The sequence below is a fragment of the Phodopus roborovskii genome, unplaced genomic scaffold (assembly GCF_943737965.1).
Source record: "Phodopus roborovskii unplaced genomic scaffold, PHOROB, whole genome shotgun sequence".
NCBI classification, from domain to species: domain Eukaryota; kingdom Metazoa; phylum Chordata; class Mammalia; order Rodentia; family Cricetidae; genus Phodopus; species Phodopus roborovskii.
This window is the reverse complement of record NW_026126547.1, coordinates 3,536,627-3,555,155: the sequence shown is the minus strand read 5'-3', so window position 1 is coordinate 3,555,155 and position 18,529 is coordinate 3,536,627. Positions and strand designations below refer to the sequence as shown.

The 18,529-nt window shown below is 42.1% G+C and overlaps 1 protein-coding gene across 1 annotated transcript in view; it reads right to left on the bottom strand.

Moving 5' to 3' along the window:
* The window catches only part of Abca13 (ATP binding cassette subfamily A member 13), a 421,036-nt gene that overhangs the window by 348,713 nt on the left and 53,794 nt on the right, over nt 1-18,529 (bottom strand). The window contains 7 exon segments of the mRNA XM_051200607.1: nt 670-843; nt 1,072-1,172; nt 1,928-2,055; nt 6,948-7,147; nt 8,462-8,626; nt 12,231-12,364; nt 17,378-17,508. Of these exon segments, the coding sequence (XP_051056564.1) occupies nt 670-843; nt 1,072-1,172; nt 1,928-2,055; nt 6,948-7,147; nt 8,462-8,626; nt 12,231-12,364; nt 17,378-17,508 (1,033 nt within the window).

The window sequence follows — 18,529 nt, the reverse complement described above, 5'->3', positions numbered from 1 at the left end:
GGACAATGAAGGCTTTGACTATGTACACACTGTTACTTACACTTTCATTTTAGCTTGACATCATTTCTATTTTATTGCTTTTATCACTTCAGTAATTTCAGGAAAAAAAATTTTAAGAGGTAGGATTTGTGAGAGGAGCAAAATAATAAACATAAGAATATACATTGTAATTATCTGTAAGAAAATAAGTGCTAACATTGACATAATCTTCTTTCCAAGCATTCCATAGTCTGTGAGAATTTTCAGCATAGCTTCCTGGATACTAGGCAGGGATAGGGGAAGAGGATGGCTTTCAGGTCCTCGCATCACTAAAAGCCATGGCTATAAGCTGCTGCACAATTACAGATTGCTGAAGTTCACTCTGCACTTTGCTTACCATGTGCAACTAGAAACACAGTGGGCAAGAGATGAGGAAACCTGCAAGGCAGATGTGTGTTTTTGAAAGTTTGTAGTCCTCTTAGAGATTTCCAGGTAGGTTGTGGCAGGGAATATGCACCTCCACACCCAAGTAATCAGGAGGGATAGAATTGATGGGTAGCCACCATTCAGGCGGCAGTGTCCTTTCAGCGATGCCAATACTTACATAGTTCAAATTCTAGGTTTAAGATTACCATGTTGAGTGACTCATCCCATTGGTGCTGTTGGAAAGATCTAACGATGAATACTCACAGCTTCCTTCACTGCAAGAAGCAGCTCATGTAAAACACTGGTCTCATTGACGGAGGGGTCGTGGCATAGCACTCCCCAGAGACTTCTCCAGATGCTGGCGTTCCCAATGGGGAGGGCTGCCTCCTGGGACAAGTGTCCATTCAGGCAAGTGGCAGAAGCGTTCTTTGTCAACAGCTGAAAATTTAATGAGGATGGGAAGAGGGAACATTTAGGAACACTGGGTGATGTTCCCCATGGAATCAAGAACTACAGATGGAAACAGTAACCATGTTAAAGTGAAGCCCAGAGTTCTCCAAAAATCTGTCTGTTGTTGTTTTGCCAGCAAAACTCACACAGGCAACACTGAATATTGCTTGGGTATTTTTTAATGTTTTGTGGAAATGGTTTGTCTATGATCTGTACCTGTTTTAGCCCCCAGAAGAACATATCCTTTTCTAGTATCCAGCTGCCAGATCCACCAGGCATAAAATCCCTTGCTGATGTCTCCAGGTAACTGAGGACTCCTGAAAGAAAGAAATATGTCTCACTGTCCACCTGACATAGGCTTGTTTAATCTTGGATTCTATCCATAACCATAAGACAGTAAAGTGAATCCAAAAAAATATGAATTTCAGTGAACCCAACCTGTTATCAAACACTTCATAATCTTATTAGAAAGGAAAAGGGAACATCACGGACTGTGATTTTATCCTTTCTGAAAACTCATGAGAACACTCTGTTTCTAAAGCAATGTCCTTTCTCTCTCACTTTTTCTCTCTTCTCCCTAGGAAGGGAAAAGAATTTGACCCATGAAGGGAAAAGTGTAAAATTGCCTTCTTTGAGCTAGGGCAGAAGGAACACCTGCCAGTCAGTAGAAGTTCAAAATAGGGCATTCTGTACTCTTAGCAGGCTCTGACCAGTAGAGAGGGTGGGCAAACAGAAGTACCATTGCCCTTATGCACAGTGTGTATTCCCAGCCTGAGAAGCATGGGGTTGGTGTCCGTGAGAAAGTCAAACCATCCCGTGAAATGGCTTGTCCTAGACCACACAGCAGGCTCTGCTAAACAGAAGTATGTGACCTTCATTGTGACAGCAGCATGGCATGGTGTATGTGAAACATCCTTGAGGTCACTGTAGCAATAAATAAGTGTATATGATATGCCAGCATAGCTCAGCTGGAAACTTTATAAACACATCATGAGGAACAAGTCTGCCCCTTTCCAGCAAGTGTTTCATTTGTTCGTGGTAAGTGGGTGACAAAAAAGAAGAGCTAGTTCACCTTGGACAAAACGCAAGTCCTGGGTCACCATGTTTCTGAGAACAGTATCCAGCAGGGGCAATCTCTTCAGAACCGGCCATGGGGACAGGTCTGACACCACACATTGCAACTTGCCCAGAAGCTGGAATCTGAGGACAAGAATAAGTAAATGTACCAGCTCAGAAGATGGAGCAAAGGGAAACACCGCACTGCTCAGGGAAGCATGGTCACAGACAGGAAGGCCCACTGCAGTGCCTGCCAGCGTTCACCCCACTACAGTATCTAGCAGGGTTCGCCCCAGTGCTTAGGGAAGTATAATCACAGATTGGAAGGCCCATTGCAGCACATAACAGGGTTTTTGACAAACTAGCTTGTCAGTCATTGAATCCTCCACTGGGAAGATTCTTTTAGGAAGCAGACCCAGATTAAATATTCTCTTTACCTCAAGAAATGTGTGAAACTGGTGAAAATTAGGGTAAAGCATCAGCTGGCATTTACAAATATTTATACATTGCTGAGAGTGACAGTTTATGCCTGTCAGCCTAGAACTTGTCAGGCTAATGCAGAAGGATTGTGAGTGAGTTCAAGGCCAGTTCAGGGAGACTTACATTTTAATGCCTTAAAGCTTACAGTTATAGGGCACAGAAAATTAATCTGACTTTCAAAATATTGACCCATCAAAGGAGTAAAAGTGACATAAAAGACCCGTTAAAGGAATCCTACATAGGCTAAGTTAAGAGTCTCCAAAAATCAAAGGAATAAAAAAGAAAGAAAGAAAACTCTGTAAGACTGTAAGACACCTGCAGTGTCTGGGGTTAATGAGGCGGAAAGAGCACTCAACCTGGGGCCTGCTGTAAGAAATATTCTTTTTAAGATGTTCACCTTGAAATCCTAGAAGGAAAACCACTGAGGGCTGAATCTCCAGCAATACCTATCTGGCTCTGTCTTACTCCTCGGGGAGCTGAAGCTACAGGAAGAGGCAGAGGCCCAGAAGATGCTCTACCATCAAGTCTGTAAAGAAGGATGATGTGTGGCTCAAATGGTTGCAGGATGCAATGCGCTGAGAAAGCAGAAAAGAAATGATCTGCAAACTGAGGTCGAGAAGAAGCTCAAATGGAAACCAGTGTGGGACAGTGAAGAGCCATCTGCAGGTCACAGTAAGGAACAGGGCCCAGAGCAGCCAAAGCCAGGCTTTCTGCATCTTCCTGGAAGCACACTGCATCTTCAGCCAGGAAAAGGATAGCCAGATGAGGAACAAAAGATGAACAATGTGGCTACTAAGAGCCCAAGCAAAACACTCCCTGGGCTGAAACCTGCACGCAGCTGCACTGATTGTCCATAACTGGACTTCCTCACACCTGCTCCACCAGGTCTCTTCAGAGCATCTCACCAGTGCTAGGTAAAGTACAAGCTTGACAGACAGTGGCTTCAGTTGGATTCCATCGCTTCAGAGAGTAGAGGAGTGAGGAGGGTCCTGGTGGAATCAGCAGGAAGGAGGAAACATCCCCAGTCCATCACGTGGATGTACCAGCTCTCTCTACCCAGCATGAAGGGCAGCTTCTTGAACTAACCCTTCCACGGGTGAAGCAAGGTCAGATTGTTCACTTTCTAAGACATTCTAGGTACTGAGGAACAAGCACATTGGCTCATGGAAAGAATGAGAAAGGAGGAGACAGCTATGCTTTATTTTGCTCTCTAAGTGGAAAAGGCCACCTACCATGGGGTATGGAATCTGAATCTGGGCTACTTCAAGCTCTAACAATCAAGGGAATTCTAGGACCACATCTGTAAGCAAACAGCTATATGTGTGTTTGACAAGTCAGGCTTGCTGGGGTACGCAAGGATACGCTGTAAGTCCATGTTGCCCAGAATCTTTGCTACACATTAGAGCCCAGATGCAGAGCTCCCAGGGCCCAGGCACACAATTGGCAGGAACAGACAAAATCTCAAGAGAGTCTGCAGTGACTCCAGAGGACGATATGAAAGCCTGGCAATGGACACAATGGATTAAAAACAAGTGTGGTTTCCTGAACCAACACCGGGTATAAGAGAGGTACAGTTTCTTACCAAGGCTGAACGTGAATCTTACAGAGGCCTGGCAACACGTGGCTGCTTGGTTTAATATGAATACATATACTGAGAGACAGACAAAGTTTAAACAGAGGCAAGAGGTAGAGCAGAAACAGTAGCAAAAGTCCCTAACGAGGAGGAAACACTCAAAAGTGCTACATGGACCAAACAGAAGAGGGGTCAGTCATTAATTATGACAGGTAAGAAAGGACATCAGAGAGAAAGCTGGCACATTCAACCACAAATATCCATGCTGAAATGGGATGCCATGAAAAGAAGGGAGGGGGGAGAAGAGGAGAAAAAAGAGGAAGGAGAAAGGAAAAGGAGGGGGAGGAGGAAAAGAAAACTCCAGAAACAATAGAATTAGTGAAAAGGATTGCAAAGTCTTAAAGACTGTATAAGGGACATTTGACATCCATGTAAGAAAGTCAGTGAATCTGAAGAGGAGAAAGGTGGAGAAAGTTTAAGAAGGAGACAGAAGCAGATACAGGACTGGATGTTAGTGGTAGACATGGGAATATTCTCCACTGAGCTTGGGCATTGCCTGTATAGGGGCCTCTCTGTCAATCAGAGCAGCTCAGCAATGTGAAGAGATGAGGACACTGGGCAGGACACCATCTCCAGAAGATCAATGGTTTAGTAACTAGGTAAAGCCTGAGGGAGTATCTGGTAGCCATTACCAGATAGGATGTCTGAGGTCCCAGAGAAGGTGACAGAATCGCACAAGTGATGGATCAGCTTGTTGCCCAGACAGCAACAGAGGGAAATTTTGTACTAAGTATAGCACTTGTGGTTTCTGAATGGAAAAGGAGATTCCTCGGACTAACGGCCTTGAATGCTCGGCAGTAGAGAGCGAAACTCTGAGCCTGGCTACATACAGAGGTTAGCTGTGGTTTGGTGGACAGCGTATAGTGAAATCTCCAGCTTCCCTAATCTCAATGAACTAAGGAGCAACTGGATCTTCCTTGGATTTCTTCCTTGGATTTCACTCTTGTGTGTCAGAGAAGGGTCAGGACCCTGGGCTGAAGTGTCAGGAGGTCTTTGGGGTCTGTAAGATAATTGATGTGACTTACTGTGGTGTGTTTATTATGTAACTATTGGTCCCTTAAATTTCCCAAGCAAACCAACTACAGTTTTAAGACACTACAAATAGTGCAGGGATCCCGAGGTTACCGACATCCCTGCCTTTGTCCTTCTTTTTGAACACACCCCTGTTATTTGCTGCCTCTGTGGCACTGTTACCTATAATCCCAATACAGCCCAGGCATCTCCTCAGTCAGAACACATGATCCTCAAGAAAAGAAAAAAGCCTACATCCTAAGTGGACACTAGAAAATGGGAGAGAGCATGAAACCTTTAGTTACTCTTCACGGTGCAATCGTAACAATATAGCCTCCTATACTCATGATTCTGTGGTACCATTTGCATCCCACAGAGCCAGAATGTCTGTATTTGAACAAAATCTTAAGGTTTAAACAATGTTTTTGGAGACAGTAAAAAAAAATCTGTTTTTCTTCTGAGGAAAAAAAGCATTAGTTCCAGAGGTTTATGATTCACATTAGTACAAACTGTTAGACACACACACACACACACACACACACACACACCACCACCACCACCACCACCACCACACACTATATACATAGGCACACACCACACACAGATACATACATATACACAAAGACATATATGCACATACCACACATATACAATCACACATAATCACACAAACATGTATATACACACATCATACATATACAACACACAAACACATATATCACATGCATATAGACACAGCCCACATATACATCATGACATATATATATACATATATAGAGAGAGAGAGACAGAGACAGAGACAGAGGACTTAAAGTGGAGTACATTGGCCCTGGAAAACTGAGTTATGAAGCCATCACTAAATTTCTCTCAGACACAAATGCATCTGTGGTTGAACAAGAAAACAGAGTTGTAGCTATGGCCTGGCCCCACACATGCCCATGCAAGCTGATCTTGAAAACAATGGTAACTTCTGCTGACCTACTATACTGTAAGCCCTTCTCCAAGATTACCCAGGAACAGACTATTTTTGCCCAGCACTGATCAGAATTCCTACCTAGCAAATACTTCTCAGGGCCCTACTGTTTAAAACTCTGAAGACATTGCCACTGTATAAAACCTTGATGTACAGTCCAGAAGGCTTGAATTTGTGCTTTCCCATGTTTCAGTTAGCCACCCTCTCCAACAACAACAACAAAAATGACATCTTTTCTTTATCCCAACTAGGTTAGTTTTATCCTGTAGACCCACAGCACCTAAAGAAACACACTAAAATAAAATATGTGGTCTAATGAGAAGGTTACCATTTGGGTGAATTAATCTTGGTTATATTAAAAATGTAATAATCAAAGTCCCACATTTTCCCACTACTACGGGATAACTGAGTCTGTGTGAATGCTTCAGCTCTGTACAGTCCTTATATATGAATACAGGATGCACCTCATGGGAAAGCACCTCTAGCGTGTGTGTGTTCGTTTTAGGCAAAGGCAACAACCTGAAATTCAGGAAGCTGGCACATTCTCCTATGCCTGTAAGATTGCTTTGTTCATTTGGTTTGGTTTGGTTTGGTTTGGTTTTGTTGGATGTTTTTTGAGGAAGGACTACTGTCACAGAGGCTGGAATGAACTCCTGAGCTCAAGAGCTCTTGTGCCCCTGAGTGCTGGGATGAGAGGTGTATGCCACCACAATCAGACAGCCCTTTACACAGCTTCACATATTCACTTCCATGTCCAGACGACTGCATAGGTCTACCCTGGCAAACCACAATAAAAGCCTTGGGTCTCCTATATAGTAACTTGGAATCCCTGTTTAGTTACAGTTTTACAGCATGTGTTTCTTACAACATCATTGTACATTCCTACAATGTCAGCATGATCAAGCCTACTCAGTGACAAAAGACATACATATGGCTTACATCTGTGAAAACAGATGGCTGTCTCTGGGGCCATCCGCTGCCAAGCTGTCACTCAGGATGAGAATGGCAGTGTGCAGGGTTTCCACTACCTTCCATGGTTCACTTTCCTCTTTAAACTGCTCCCTAAGAGCTGCCAGGCTGTGACTGACACCTGTGAGCAGGTTCTGCAGCAGACCACCCTGCTGCCACTGGTCAAACACCTGCAAATTTAGAAACAAAAGTAGATTATTAATCATGTTAGAAACACTGTGCTTAAGGAACAGTAACAGACCATTCCAAAGGACAAGGTTTTGGTTTTGTTGTGTTGTGTTCTTCTGATCAACTAAAATATCTATTACAATTGTATCATGATTGCATGTCTATTCAAAATTCAAAGATTATAAATGTCAACAAGGAACAGCTTATTTATTATTCCCCTATTCATTTTCTCTTTCCTCTAAGAGAAATAAAACAAATTAAGGTAAGACTATACATTTCATTTAAAAAAACAAAACAAAACAAAACAAAACTCTAACTTGAAAACTGAGATAGCACACTGAGAATAGTTTGGATGAAATTGTAAGTTTTCAAATATACTCTTTTTTGTGTTAATATGTAGTCCCTGAATACTACTTTGTGGCAGGTCTGGGAATGATACCGCAGGCAACTAGCCATGTGGCACAAGTATCTCATGCCCAGTGTATATATCCATGAAGCAAAGGCAGGTAGACTGACGAAGTCTGAACTAGCCACCCAGATTACCACTTTAGTGTTGGTCCCTTAAGACTATCTCTTGGTCACTTCAATGATGGATAAGTTACACACTAACAAGTGAACAGTCCTGCATATTTTTCTGAAGATTTTTTTTTGTACTTGAGATTTTGCTCTTTATTAATCATGTGTGTTTGGAGGTTAAGAAGATCTTATCAGGGTGAGTTTTCTAAGTATATATAAGTGGATATGATACTTGACAAGGAGTGGGTGGTACTTTGGTGGGAGTGCAGCCTGCTAGTGTCCATGTATCTCAAGGAACAGAGCTGAGAGCTGGCCAGGGCCATTGTGAGCTTTGGAGGCTATCAACTTTCCACTTATCAGGGTACTCTGCTATTGTACACCAGCATCTCTGAAACAGCTCCCAGCGAACACTTTTCCCATTATGTCTCTGGAGACAGCTAATAGGCCTTTAAATTAGTTTTTCATGTTTCAAAGGAAAAACAGAGACGGCACAAGACAAAACTAATGCTTGTATGACATTCAAAGCAGCAGCACCAGGGATCTCGCGTGCCAGCAACACAGCATGGATCTAGGGACCTCTTAGCTAACAGGTGTGTTTGTGTGCCTAGGTCACATGGTTTTGGTGGCTTGGACTGAGAGTATGATGAGTTAAAGCTGTTGGATGCATGTGAGGGTGGGTCACAATGACCAGATGCGGAGGTCCTAAGGTCTTTCCCAGAGAAAGATCATAGAATTTCATAGTGAATGACATGAGGAGGGAAGATCTGCTGCCCGGGGAGCATTCAGACACACAACAGCACCTGTGCATAGAGTTTCAGCCAACTGACTGCATGGATGATATAGTCCTTGACTGCTGACCACTTGGGGTGACAGTCTGCCTGGTAGCCCTTGCTCTCAGCTTCATCCTCAGAAGTATTGGACAAGATGGAACATATCATCCTCTTGAGGACCTGGTGTGTAGGAATCTGGAAACAACATGAACAATACTTAGAATTAAGGCAGTTTTTCCCGGAATGTTTTTCTTTCAAAATATTACCCCAGGCTTTCTGGAGTCAAAGCTCATGTGTTCACCTGAGCAGTGCTCTGCCACTCATGATGTCTGTGTTTGTCCTGAGAGGGGGGAGGCCTCTATAGTTAAAGACGAAAATGGATCCCACTCTTTTAGGAACAGCAGGAGCCAGTATTTCTCCAGCAGGAAGACACATGGTTAAGTCAAATGTGGCTCACCCTCATCCTCCCACCAAAAGCCATCCTGAGCCAAGAAGTCTACCTGCCTTTGCTTCTTATATATTCTCACTGTCTGATCTGGGCATGAGACACTTGTATTACATGCCTTATCATCCCTAGACCTGTCGCAAAGTGGTACTCAGGTACTGCTTATCAATGACAGTATATATTTTAAAGCAATCCTGGTTAGACATCGCTTTACCATTTTGAACCAATTCTCTTTCATGTATTTACTTCTCTAAAACTACTCTACAAATGTGTGTGGCAAAAGGAGCTACATCCACCCCACTCTAGATTCTTACAGTAACTGTACTGTCATCAGAAGTGCTGTTGATGGTTGCTGCGGTAGGAATGTTTTCAACACCTTCAAATGCCTACATGGGAGCCGTCACCCACAAAGTGACAGTGTGAGGAAGAGGAGCCCCACAGGAGCTCTGCAGTTTGTAACTGGTATTCTCCAGAGGCCCATGGGTATTATTAGGAAGTGAAGCACAGGAAGGAAAAACCAGATCATCTTGGATATGCTCTTCTACAGTTCATTGGGGCCCTGTTCCTTCTGTCTTTGCTTCTGGGCCACCATGAAGTAAATAGCTTCTCTCACTAAAATGTGTCACCTCCCTGAAAACCCCCAAAATACAGGGGACAAGAGACCCATGATACCTGAAACTGAGGCAAACAAACCTTTCTTCTACTAATGTGATCAAAAATCTTAGGAAGTTGCTACAGTAATGGAGAGGTGATTAGCACATGGGTAGATGAGCTCATGAGAAAGAGGCTGTCATCATTGGACTAACACTTCTTGTATGATGGAGGGGCTTGATGAGCTTGTCGGTCATTCCTTAGACCACGTGAGGGCACAGCAAGAAGACACTGTCGTCTTACAACTAGAGAGTGGACTTTACCCAGTCTCCTGGTGCCCTGCCCTCAGACTTTCAGCCTCCGGAGTTATGAGAAAAGCATCCCAGGGGCATGCATGCAAGTTGTGGCATTTCAACATCAAGCTAGACAAAAACAATGGACATAATCAAAGAACAATAAAGTGTCTTTGCTCATCCCACACTTTCCTTTAGGACTCAGATGGCACTTGCGATTATGAAAAGCACAGGGCCCCTTATGGTTTGGTTCTGATTGCTATTGTTCTCTCTCTCTCTCTCTCTCTCTCTCTCTCTCTCTCTCTCTCTCACTCTCGGTAATATCAAGGTCATGTATCCTATTAGAAAGATAAGGTCTTGACTAGGTTGAAACACTCTGTCTGTGAGGACAGTATGCACAGACAAGTTCCCTTTGACAGGCCCTATCACAGAGGCTGCAGAAGTCATGAGAGCACTGAGGCTGGAGCAAGACCTTGGGGACTCCTAGTACATGGAACTCATTGATCATTTCGTGGAGGCAGAAAAAGGTGTTGATAAGTCCCACATCAGTCCAGAAGCAATGTATGGTGAGGCTCCCAACAGGCATGGGAAATGGAAAGACATAAGTCAGGCTGGACGCAGAGAAGACCCAAAGACATTAACAGATGACAGACATTCACAGGCTTTTCACGAAAGTGGGAAGCAGATTCACCAACCCTCAGGTTTCCCATCCTAACCCCCCAGGGCTTATGGATACAAGATCTCCAAGTGATAAACAAAAAAAGCCTAAACCTGCTGGGCTTCTTGGGTTCCCTTAGCCCAAGAGTCTGGCAAGTCTGAGAATCTTCTTGGAATCTGATGAGGGCCTTATTCTTCATCAAAGCATGGCAGGGAGTATTACATGGCCATATAGAGTGAATGTAACACTCAGGTCTCCCCCTCCACTAATAAATCCACCTGTGTCATGATGAGCAAAGCACCCCATGACTGGTCCTAGTTACTTCACAAATGACCCACCTACAAACACTATTAACAAATTCATGAATTGAGTTTTCAAAACCCTTGGCATGGAGGCGTGTGTTCAAAGCATGGATAATGTATCAGGGAAGGATGCTTACTCACAGGGACATGGAAAATCACAGGGAAATAAGTTAGATCCCACCCTAAGTACATGAGTATTTTCCAAGACTCCAAAAGGAGATACCGAGTCTTCACTTAACATACAAGAAAAGTCCTATAGACATAGGTAGGGTCCAAGAGAAAGAGTTCATGGACCAAGGATGCAGGTGTGTGCTCTTGTACCTACTGCAAAGCAGAAGGGCTTCCAAATTGTCTGGGGGCCATAGAAGAGTGATCTACAGGCAAAAGACACCCTCATATGTTCATATTAACTATGTTCTAAGGGTGGGCTAAGATGACACCTTTATTTTATCTACTTTAGAAATTGGGACTCAGTTTTTCCATGCCCATCTTCTCTCATACCCATTCTTTTTTCCTTGCCTGGATAATCCCCCACATATCTGCTCCCATTGAGACCCACTTTCCTGCCTGGAGCCACGCTCATAGGTCTACATCACACCTCTATCAGGCCTAGTCTGGCTCCTCCTACTGATGGTTCCCAGAGTAATCAAGTTCATATTCTAACTGCCTGAGTGCTGAGATAAAATGAAAGGGAAAGAATGAGACATCTTTCCAGGCAGTACTTGAGAAGCAGAGGCAGGCAGATCTTTGTGAGTTTGAGGCCAGCCTGGTCTACAAAGTGAGTTCCAGGACACCCAGGGCTGTTACACAGAGAAACCCTGATGAAAGAAAGAAAGAAAGAAAGAAAGAAAGAAAGAAAGAAAGAAAGGAAGGAAGGAAGGAAGGAATGAATGAAAGAAATGAATGAAAGAAAGAGAGGGGGAGGGGAAAGGGAGAGAGAGAAAGGAAGAAAGAAAGAAACAAACAAAGAAAGAAAGAAAGAAAGAAAGAAAGAAAGAAAGAAAGAAAGATGAAGCGAGGGAAGGGAAGGGAAGGGAAGGGCAAGGAAACATCTCTATGGGCTGCTATACCTAAGGAACTTGGAGTTTAGGAGCAGCACTCACTCACCTTCCTGACTACCATCTCCCATTGCTACTACCCAACTGGTCCTGGTGGTATACAGTTGTCCCTCCATTTCTATTGCACACTAACTCCAGGATGCTCCAAATATTTCAAAACCTACAGCTGTCAGTTCTCTTACTCAAGATGGTGTGTATTTGCATAAGACCTACAAATATCTGCCTATACATTTTGCCTCATTTTTAGGTGACTTAAAATAGCTAACATGGTGTGAGCGCTCTGTAAACAGTTACTATGTGGTGCTCTTTAGAGAGTAATGGCAAGGAAATAGGCAGCACAAATTCGTGTTTTATCTAAATCTTTGAATCTGCAGTTGTATGTGAAACTGCAGTTGTAGAGTCACTCTAAAGACACCCAATGCCATGAGAAGACGACAAGCATGCATACATACCTCCTTCAGCTCAGATGAATAATTCAGGATATGTTCCACTTGATGGCCATTGAAACCAAATTGGGATTTGAGATCAGCTTGGACTTTCTGTGGGTCCCATATCATTTTCTGCAGGGATAGGTGGTAAACGGACTCTGTGAACACAGATGATTCATGCATTCGTTATTTTGATATTCAGACATACATGCACTAATAGAGAAAATATTTTATCTCTACGTGTATAGAAAAATAAATGTAATACCATTGAATACCATTTGTGAATAAATAAGAACATTGGCTGGAGAGGTGGTTCAAATGTTAAAGGCGTTTGCTGCTCTTGCAGAGGACACAGTCTCAGTTCTGAGCACCCACATGTTGGCCCACAACCACCTGTAACTCCAGTTCCATGGGTTCTAATAACATCTTACCTCCATGGGCACCTAAATGCACATGATACACATAAACTCACTTAAGTTTACACATAGATGTGTACACACACACACACACACACATAGAATAAATGAATTTAAAGAAGAATAAACAAAGCTGATACAGTCATCACCCTTCATGTGCACTGTACACATCCCAAGGCCCCAAGTAGATGCCTGAAACATTCATAATCAAACCTCATATATAGCAAAAATTTGCCCATATATACCCATGAGAAACTTTAATTTGTCAAGTAGGCTTAGTAAGACATTTAAGCAACTAGTAACAGAACAATAATATGCCTTAATAAAATTGCCACAGACACTCCTCTTGGCCTATGGAGGGTACTATTAAGTAAGACAGAGGTTATTAAACAAAAGCCCTACCATGCCATGACAGCTGGTAGGATAACCAAAAGTACTGTTGGCTGCTAAATGACTAATGTGCAGGCAGGGTATACAGTGTAAATATGGGACAAAAGAGTGATTCTTGCTCAAAGCAAATGGAACAGGACAGAGTAAGATTTTATCTCATTATTCAGAAGGTTATGCATTTTTAAATGTGTAGATCCAGGCTGTAGAGATGACTCAGAAATTTAGAGTACTTGCTGCTCCTGCAAAGAACAGGAGTTTAGCTCCCAGAACTCATGTTGGGTGACTTGCAGGTGCTGGTAACTCCAGTTCTGAGGAATGCAATGGCCTTTTCCAGCCTTTGTGGATATCCACATAAATATGTTCATACACATACACACTTAAAGAAATCTTTAAAACTTATAAATTTCTTATTTTGTTAGTTTTTAAAATTATCTGCTTACTATTTTTAGGCTGAAGTTTGTTGTGAGTAACTAAAACCATACAGAAGGGAGAACTCGTGTACTAGATACTATGAGAAGTATGGTGTCTCAAAACCCCACACAAAGGATGACACAGTTCCAACAAAAAAGCTGAAAAGTATATTTCAAGAGCTGTGTAAAACTCAGATCAATGAACCCAGTAATTTCACATCTACTCTAAAATGCTATCTCAAAGAGATTAATCAGATAAACCAAATGAAAATTAATGTGCAGTAATAGTTTTACACTGGCTTCATCGTAGTTAAATATTAAAAAGCAGCTACCTGTAACATCAGTGAAAAAGATGCAATATAAAATGCTACAGAGAGACATGAAAATCCTATTCGAAAAGTTCAAGCCACAGTATAAAGTTCATTCGAATTAGGATAATTAAGACATAAAGCCTGTATGCTGCTCAAATACTCAGGTGGCACCATCTGGCAGTGCCAGCCCAAATTTAAGTCCAAACTCCCAAAGCATGATGAAATCCCCATGGAGCATATCCTGGCAACTGCAAACACAACAGCACACAAGCCATTAGGGGAACTTTTTTCAGCAAATGTAGCAACTAGATGGATCATTTCAGATCATGTTTCTATAGCCAACTGCCATGTATCTTACATGTGCCAGCCACCTGCAAGATTTCTCCACATGTATGATCTCATATGATCCTTAAGCTAATATCATAAAGGAAATGTTACAAATGAGACCAATGACACTTTTTAAAGGATTTTTATTAGTTTTAATTATTTGTGGGGGAGTATGTTCACATGTGTGCAGGTGCCCATGGTAGTCAACAGAGGTGTTGGTTCCACTGGAGCTGGAGTTGCAGACAGTTGGGAGCTGCCTGACATGGGTACTGAGAACCACACTTAGTTTTTTGCAAGAGCAGTATGTGTTCTTAATCTGTGACATATCTCCCCAGCTCTAGTCATGACATTTGAGAGAAAAAGTAAAAGGAAAGCAGACCCTGGGAATCCAAGACTTTAGGTTTCCAATAATATTGTCTTTGCATAATGCCATGGGTCAAAATAAGATTGTTTTCTGAGATTAAAATTAGTCCTCAATAGAATCTTGATGAGATGCCAGACTGAGAATCGAGCATTTCCCACATGAGATTTAAGTCACCAAAAACAACATGGCAAATGTCCTCTTTTGAGAAATGAAGAATCAGACAAAGTCATGTAAAATCTCATTCCTAGAGTTAGTGTTTACACCCAAATGATGTGGTTCCAAAGCCTGAGTTGTAAATACCTATTCCTACTGATATATCTTATTAGAATTAGAAGTAGAATTCCAGAAAAGATAGTGTCATTAGTCTACCAAAATGCTTTGGAAAAGATAGTTTTCTTTGAAAACCAAGAGCAATATGGATTATGAAATTCGTGGCTGAACAGCTACCTATAGCATCAAGGAAAAAGATGCAATATAAAATGCATGTTCTGATCATGAGACAATGATGTGACTGAGACAGCAGCATAGTCCCTTTCCTGCACACACTGTAGCCTGATCACCAGGAAAAGCATTTTTCTAGGAGATAAGAGAAATGAAGACAACTTTTAGTAGTTTCTAGAAATCTACATTATTATTGTATTTCTTAACTCTGACTCAAATGGATAGAAAATTACTTTTAATTACATTCTTTAAAGTAATTATATCTCCAATTGTAAGTTAAATTGAATGTTATAATTTGGATGATTTGCACAAATTTCTGCTTCCAGATGAGCTTGTTAAAATTGAGGTCACAGAGAACCTTTCAATGAGGTATTTAATATACCTCTACCTCACCTCCAGGCTTTTATTCTGGACTTAAGAAATAGCTTCTGGTAGAACTAAATTGATATTAAAAAAAAATGAGTTCATCTTTAATGGCCTAGTTTCCTTCATACAGAAAAATCAAAGAAACACACCCTCTCCATGAGATCTACTATGTTAAATCCAAAAAAACAAGTGAAATTTGGAGTGGGGTGGGTATCATGAAGAACCATATTGTGTTAGCCTTTTCCATACTGCAGGAGAAAGGTGGCTGAGTTTGCAGGAATCTCTGGGAAACCAATACATTGTATAGCTCAGGACACTGAGCCACCAAAGTAAAGGCCAATGGGAGGAGTGACCCAGAACTTGCCTGCCTCCAGACCTTGCTCACACATGCCTCCCCTCCAGGCAACTCTCTACAGCATATCCCTGAATCTATTGCTCCATTGGCCATTGAGACTGAACCTGGCCCCCTTTCTGGGCCAATCCCTGACACTGCCTGATACCATTGAGCGCTCTCCACTCCTGGCAAGCCCCTGTGTGTCAAACACTGGTCCCCTTTCCTGGAAATGCTCCTTGGCCATGCTAATGAATCCTAAAATTCTTCAAAAGCCTCCTTTGAATATTTCCCTGGAGAAGATGCCAGATCCCCCCACTCTGTAGTCTGTTTTCTGTATTGACCTCTTTTGCTCCTTTACAAACATGATGTCTCTGAGTGCAATTGGAAGTCCTTACTGATAACTATGATCTCAGCTACTTTGGAAGCCAAGTCTAGAGGATCACAAGTTCAAGACCAGCCTTGGAAACTTAATGAGATACTTTCTCTAGATAAAAATAATTTTAATGTAATCACTTTTTAATATAAATCACTTTATTTTAATAAACTCACAAATAAAACACCATACACTCAAATTAGCCTAGCCACTCAAACAATATACTTGACCAATATACAAATCTCAATGAGTTTGCATAAGTGGGAAGGGGATGCTAAAGAGATGGTTCAGTGGTTAAGAGTGAATATTACCATTGTATAAGACCTGAGTTAGTTAAACTCCCAGTACCTATATCCAGTGCATCACAACTACCTCCAGTTCTAGAGACCCTGACACCCTCTTTTGACCTCTTCAACCACTCACTGTACTCATTTGTGCAAGCTCATACTCATATACACTCAATTAAAATTAAATGTTTTAAAGGTTTGAGTATGTATAAGTGTGGTAGAGTACTTGAGTGATGTGTAAGGCTCTAGATTCAAACTTTAGTCTCTCTCACACACACAGAGCAATTCCATATGAAACAGAGAGAACGAGAGAGGGAGAGAGAACTATTTCCTTTTCGGCTCATAAATGAAATAGAGGGGTAAATGGGTGGTGGAGTTGGTGGATTAGCAATGATGGGGTGAGTGGGTGGGGAATGAATTAACTGATATGTAAATGAATAGAGAGATAGGTGGGCAGATGAACAGCCAAATAGGTCATATATGGGTGACTAGATGACTGATCAGATGGACATACAGACAACAGATAATAGGAAATAAAGAAATGAATTCTAACTTCACTGTCCTCTCACTGTACTAATTCCCACTGCAATTCCCATAGAGAATTAAACAAAGGAAAAGCCAAAGGGAATGAACTTGTAAGTAAAACATTAAATCCAATGGCAAATTAAAATAACGTCTGAGTCAATAAAATAAGGATCCCATTCCCCTCCTTGAAGAGTGCTACTTATTACCTACACAATGCCATGACTTCTTTAAGTAACCTCACTGTTTTCCCACTGCCTCCAACTCCATCTGGAGAGTACTGGAATTTCCTCCCAATAGGTGCTTAAAGAGATGAAAGGTTAAAAATCTCAGAACAAGTGGTTTGTTTTACCTTAAAAGACAGTTTACAACTTAAGGAATTCAAAAGTCAGTTGTTTGAAATATAAGTGCAATTCTTATTATCAATGACTGCAGAATTTTCAGTGGCGATAGAAAGTCAGTCAGTTTTGACTTGGAAATTTTATTCCCATGTGTGTCTTTCACTAGCAGAAAGAGTGGATTTGAGGTCAAGATGTTCATTAGTCACTTCCTTGAAAATCCTCGTGGCTCTGTGCTTGCTAAAGCATTGCAGTGTGGAACAACCTCAGTGCAGCCCCCAAGAAGCCTCACCATTGACAGCCACTCTGTGCTGCATCAGAAACCTCAGGGTGGAAATGGTCACATTCAGAGCATGTCTAGAAACGTGGAAGACCGTCTGGTGCAATGGTAGCCAATCCAAATCCCCCAGAGATGTTAACGAACTAGAACAGAAACAAAAGCAAGCAGAATGAGTTGGTAGTCAGCCAAAGACTATGAACTCCAGACTGACTAAGTCCCCATTGGCCAGCCCCCCAGCCCTGTTCCGGAGTGTTGCCAGACCATTAATATGTCAGCATTCTTCTCTATTTAATGTGACCCTAATTCCTTGGGCAAGAGAACAAGCAGAAGTGAGTTCCTGCCTTGAAACACCCCGAAGTAGCTTTCATAGACACCCTGCTTTGGGGTGCTCTGTCATGGCTACTGTTTTATGCTCAGCCTTGGGTCTGCCTCCCCATTCTTGGCAGCTAACAAAGCCAGACAGAGTACACAACTGAAAAAGGGATGAGCAGCCAGCTGGGCTGCCTCATGTTCCCATAGTCAGTCTAACCTGAAGAACATACTACACTGTGCCCTATCCAGGGATCTGAAAAAGTCACAGGCCAATTCTCAAACTGTTTTACAGAATAAGGAGTTTTAGACAAGGGGAGTCCATAGGTATATGTTATACATAAGTATATGATCTTCTTCTAAAGTGATAATGTTTTTATAAATAATTATGGTTATGGGTCAGAAAACTCTTCAGCTTGGGTGGAACTGCATGTGTTTTAGCAGCATGAGGCTGACTCCACCATACATCATGGTCCCAAACAGGTAAACTCCATGTGGTTTCTCACTAAGGAAAGTCTCTCCCTGAAGCTTTGTGCAGTTAGGGGAATCCCAAGTCTGTGAAATAATCCCTGAACCCCAACATCACTTGCAAGCAATGCCTACAAGGAGTAGATTTTCTTGCTATCATAGAAACAATACAAAACAGAAATGAGACCCACAGAGAAGGTGTCACTGTCAGCCATTGTCATCAATACCTTCTAGTTTCAATTTGCACTTTCTTCTAAACAATCTGACTATTCACACTTGCCACTGCTAGTATGTCCAGTGCTTAGAGCACTGGGTCAGAGGCAAGCTCCCTCCAACAGTGTCCAGATATCTAAGATAATGAAATGTGAGGGTGTGATCCATCCTCTG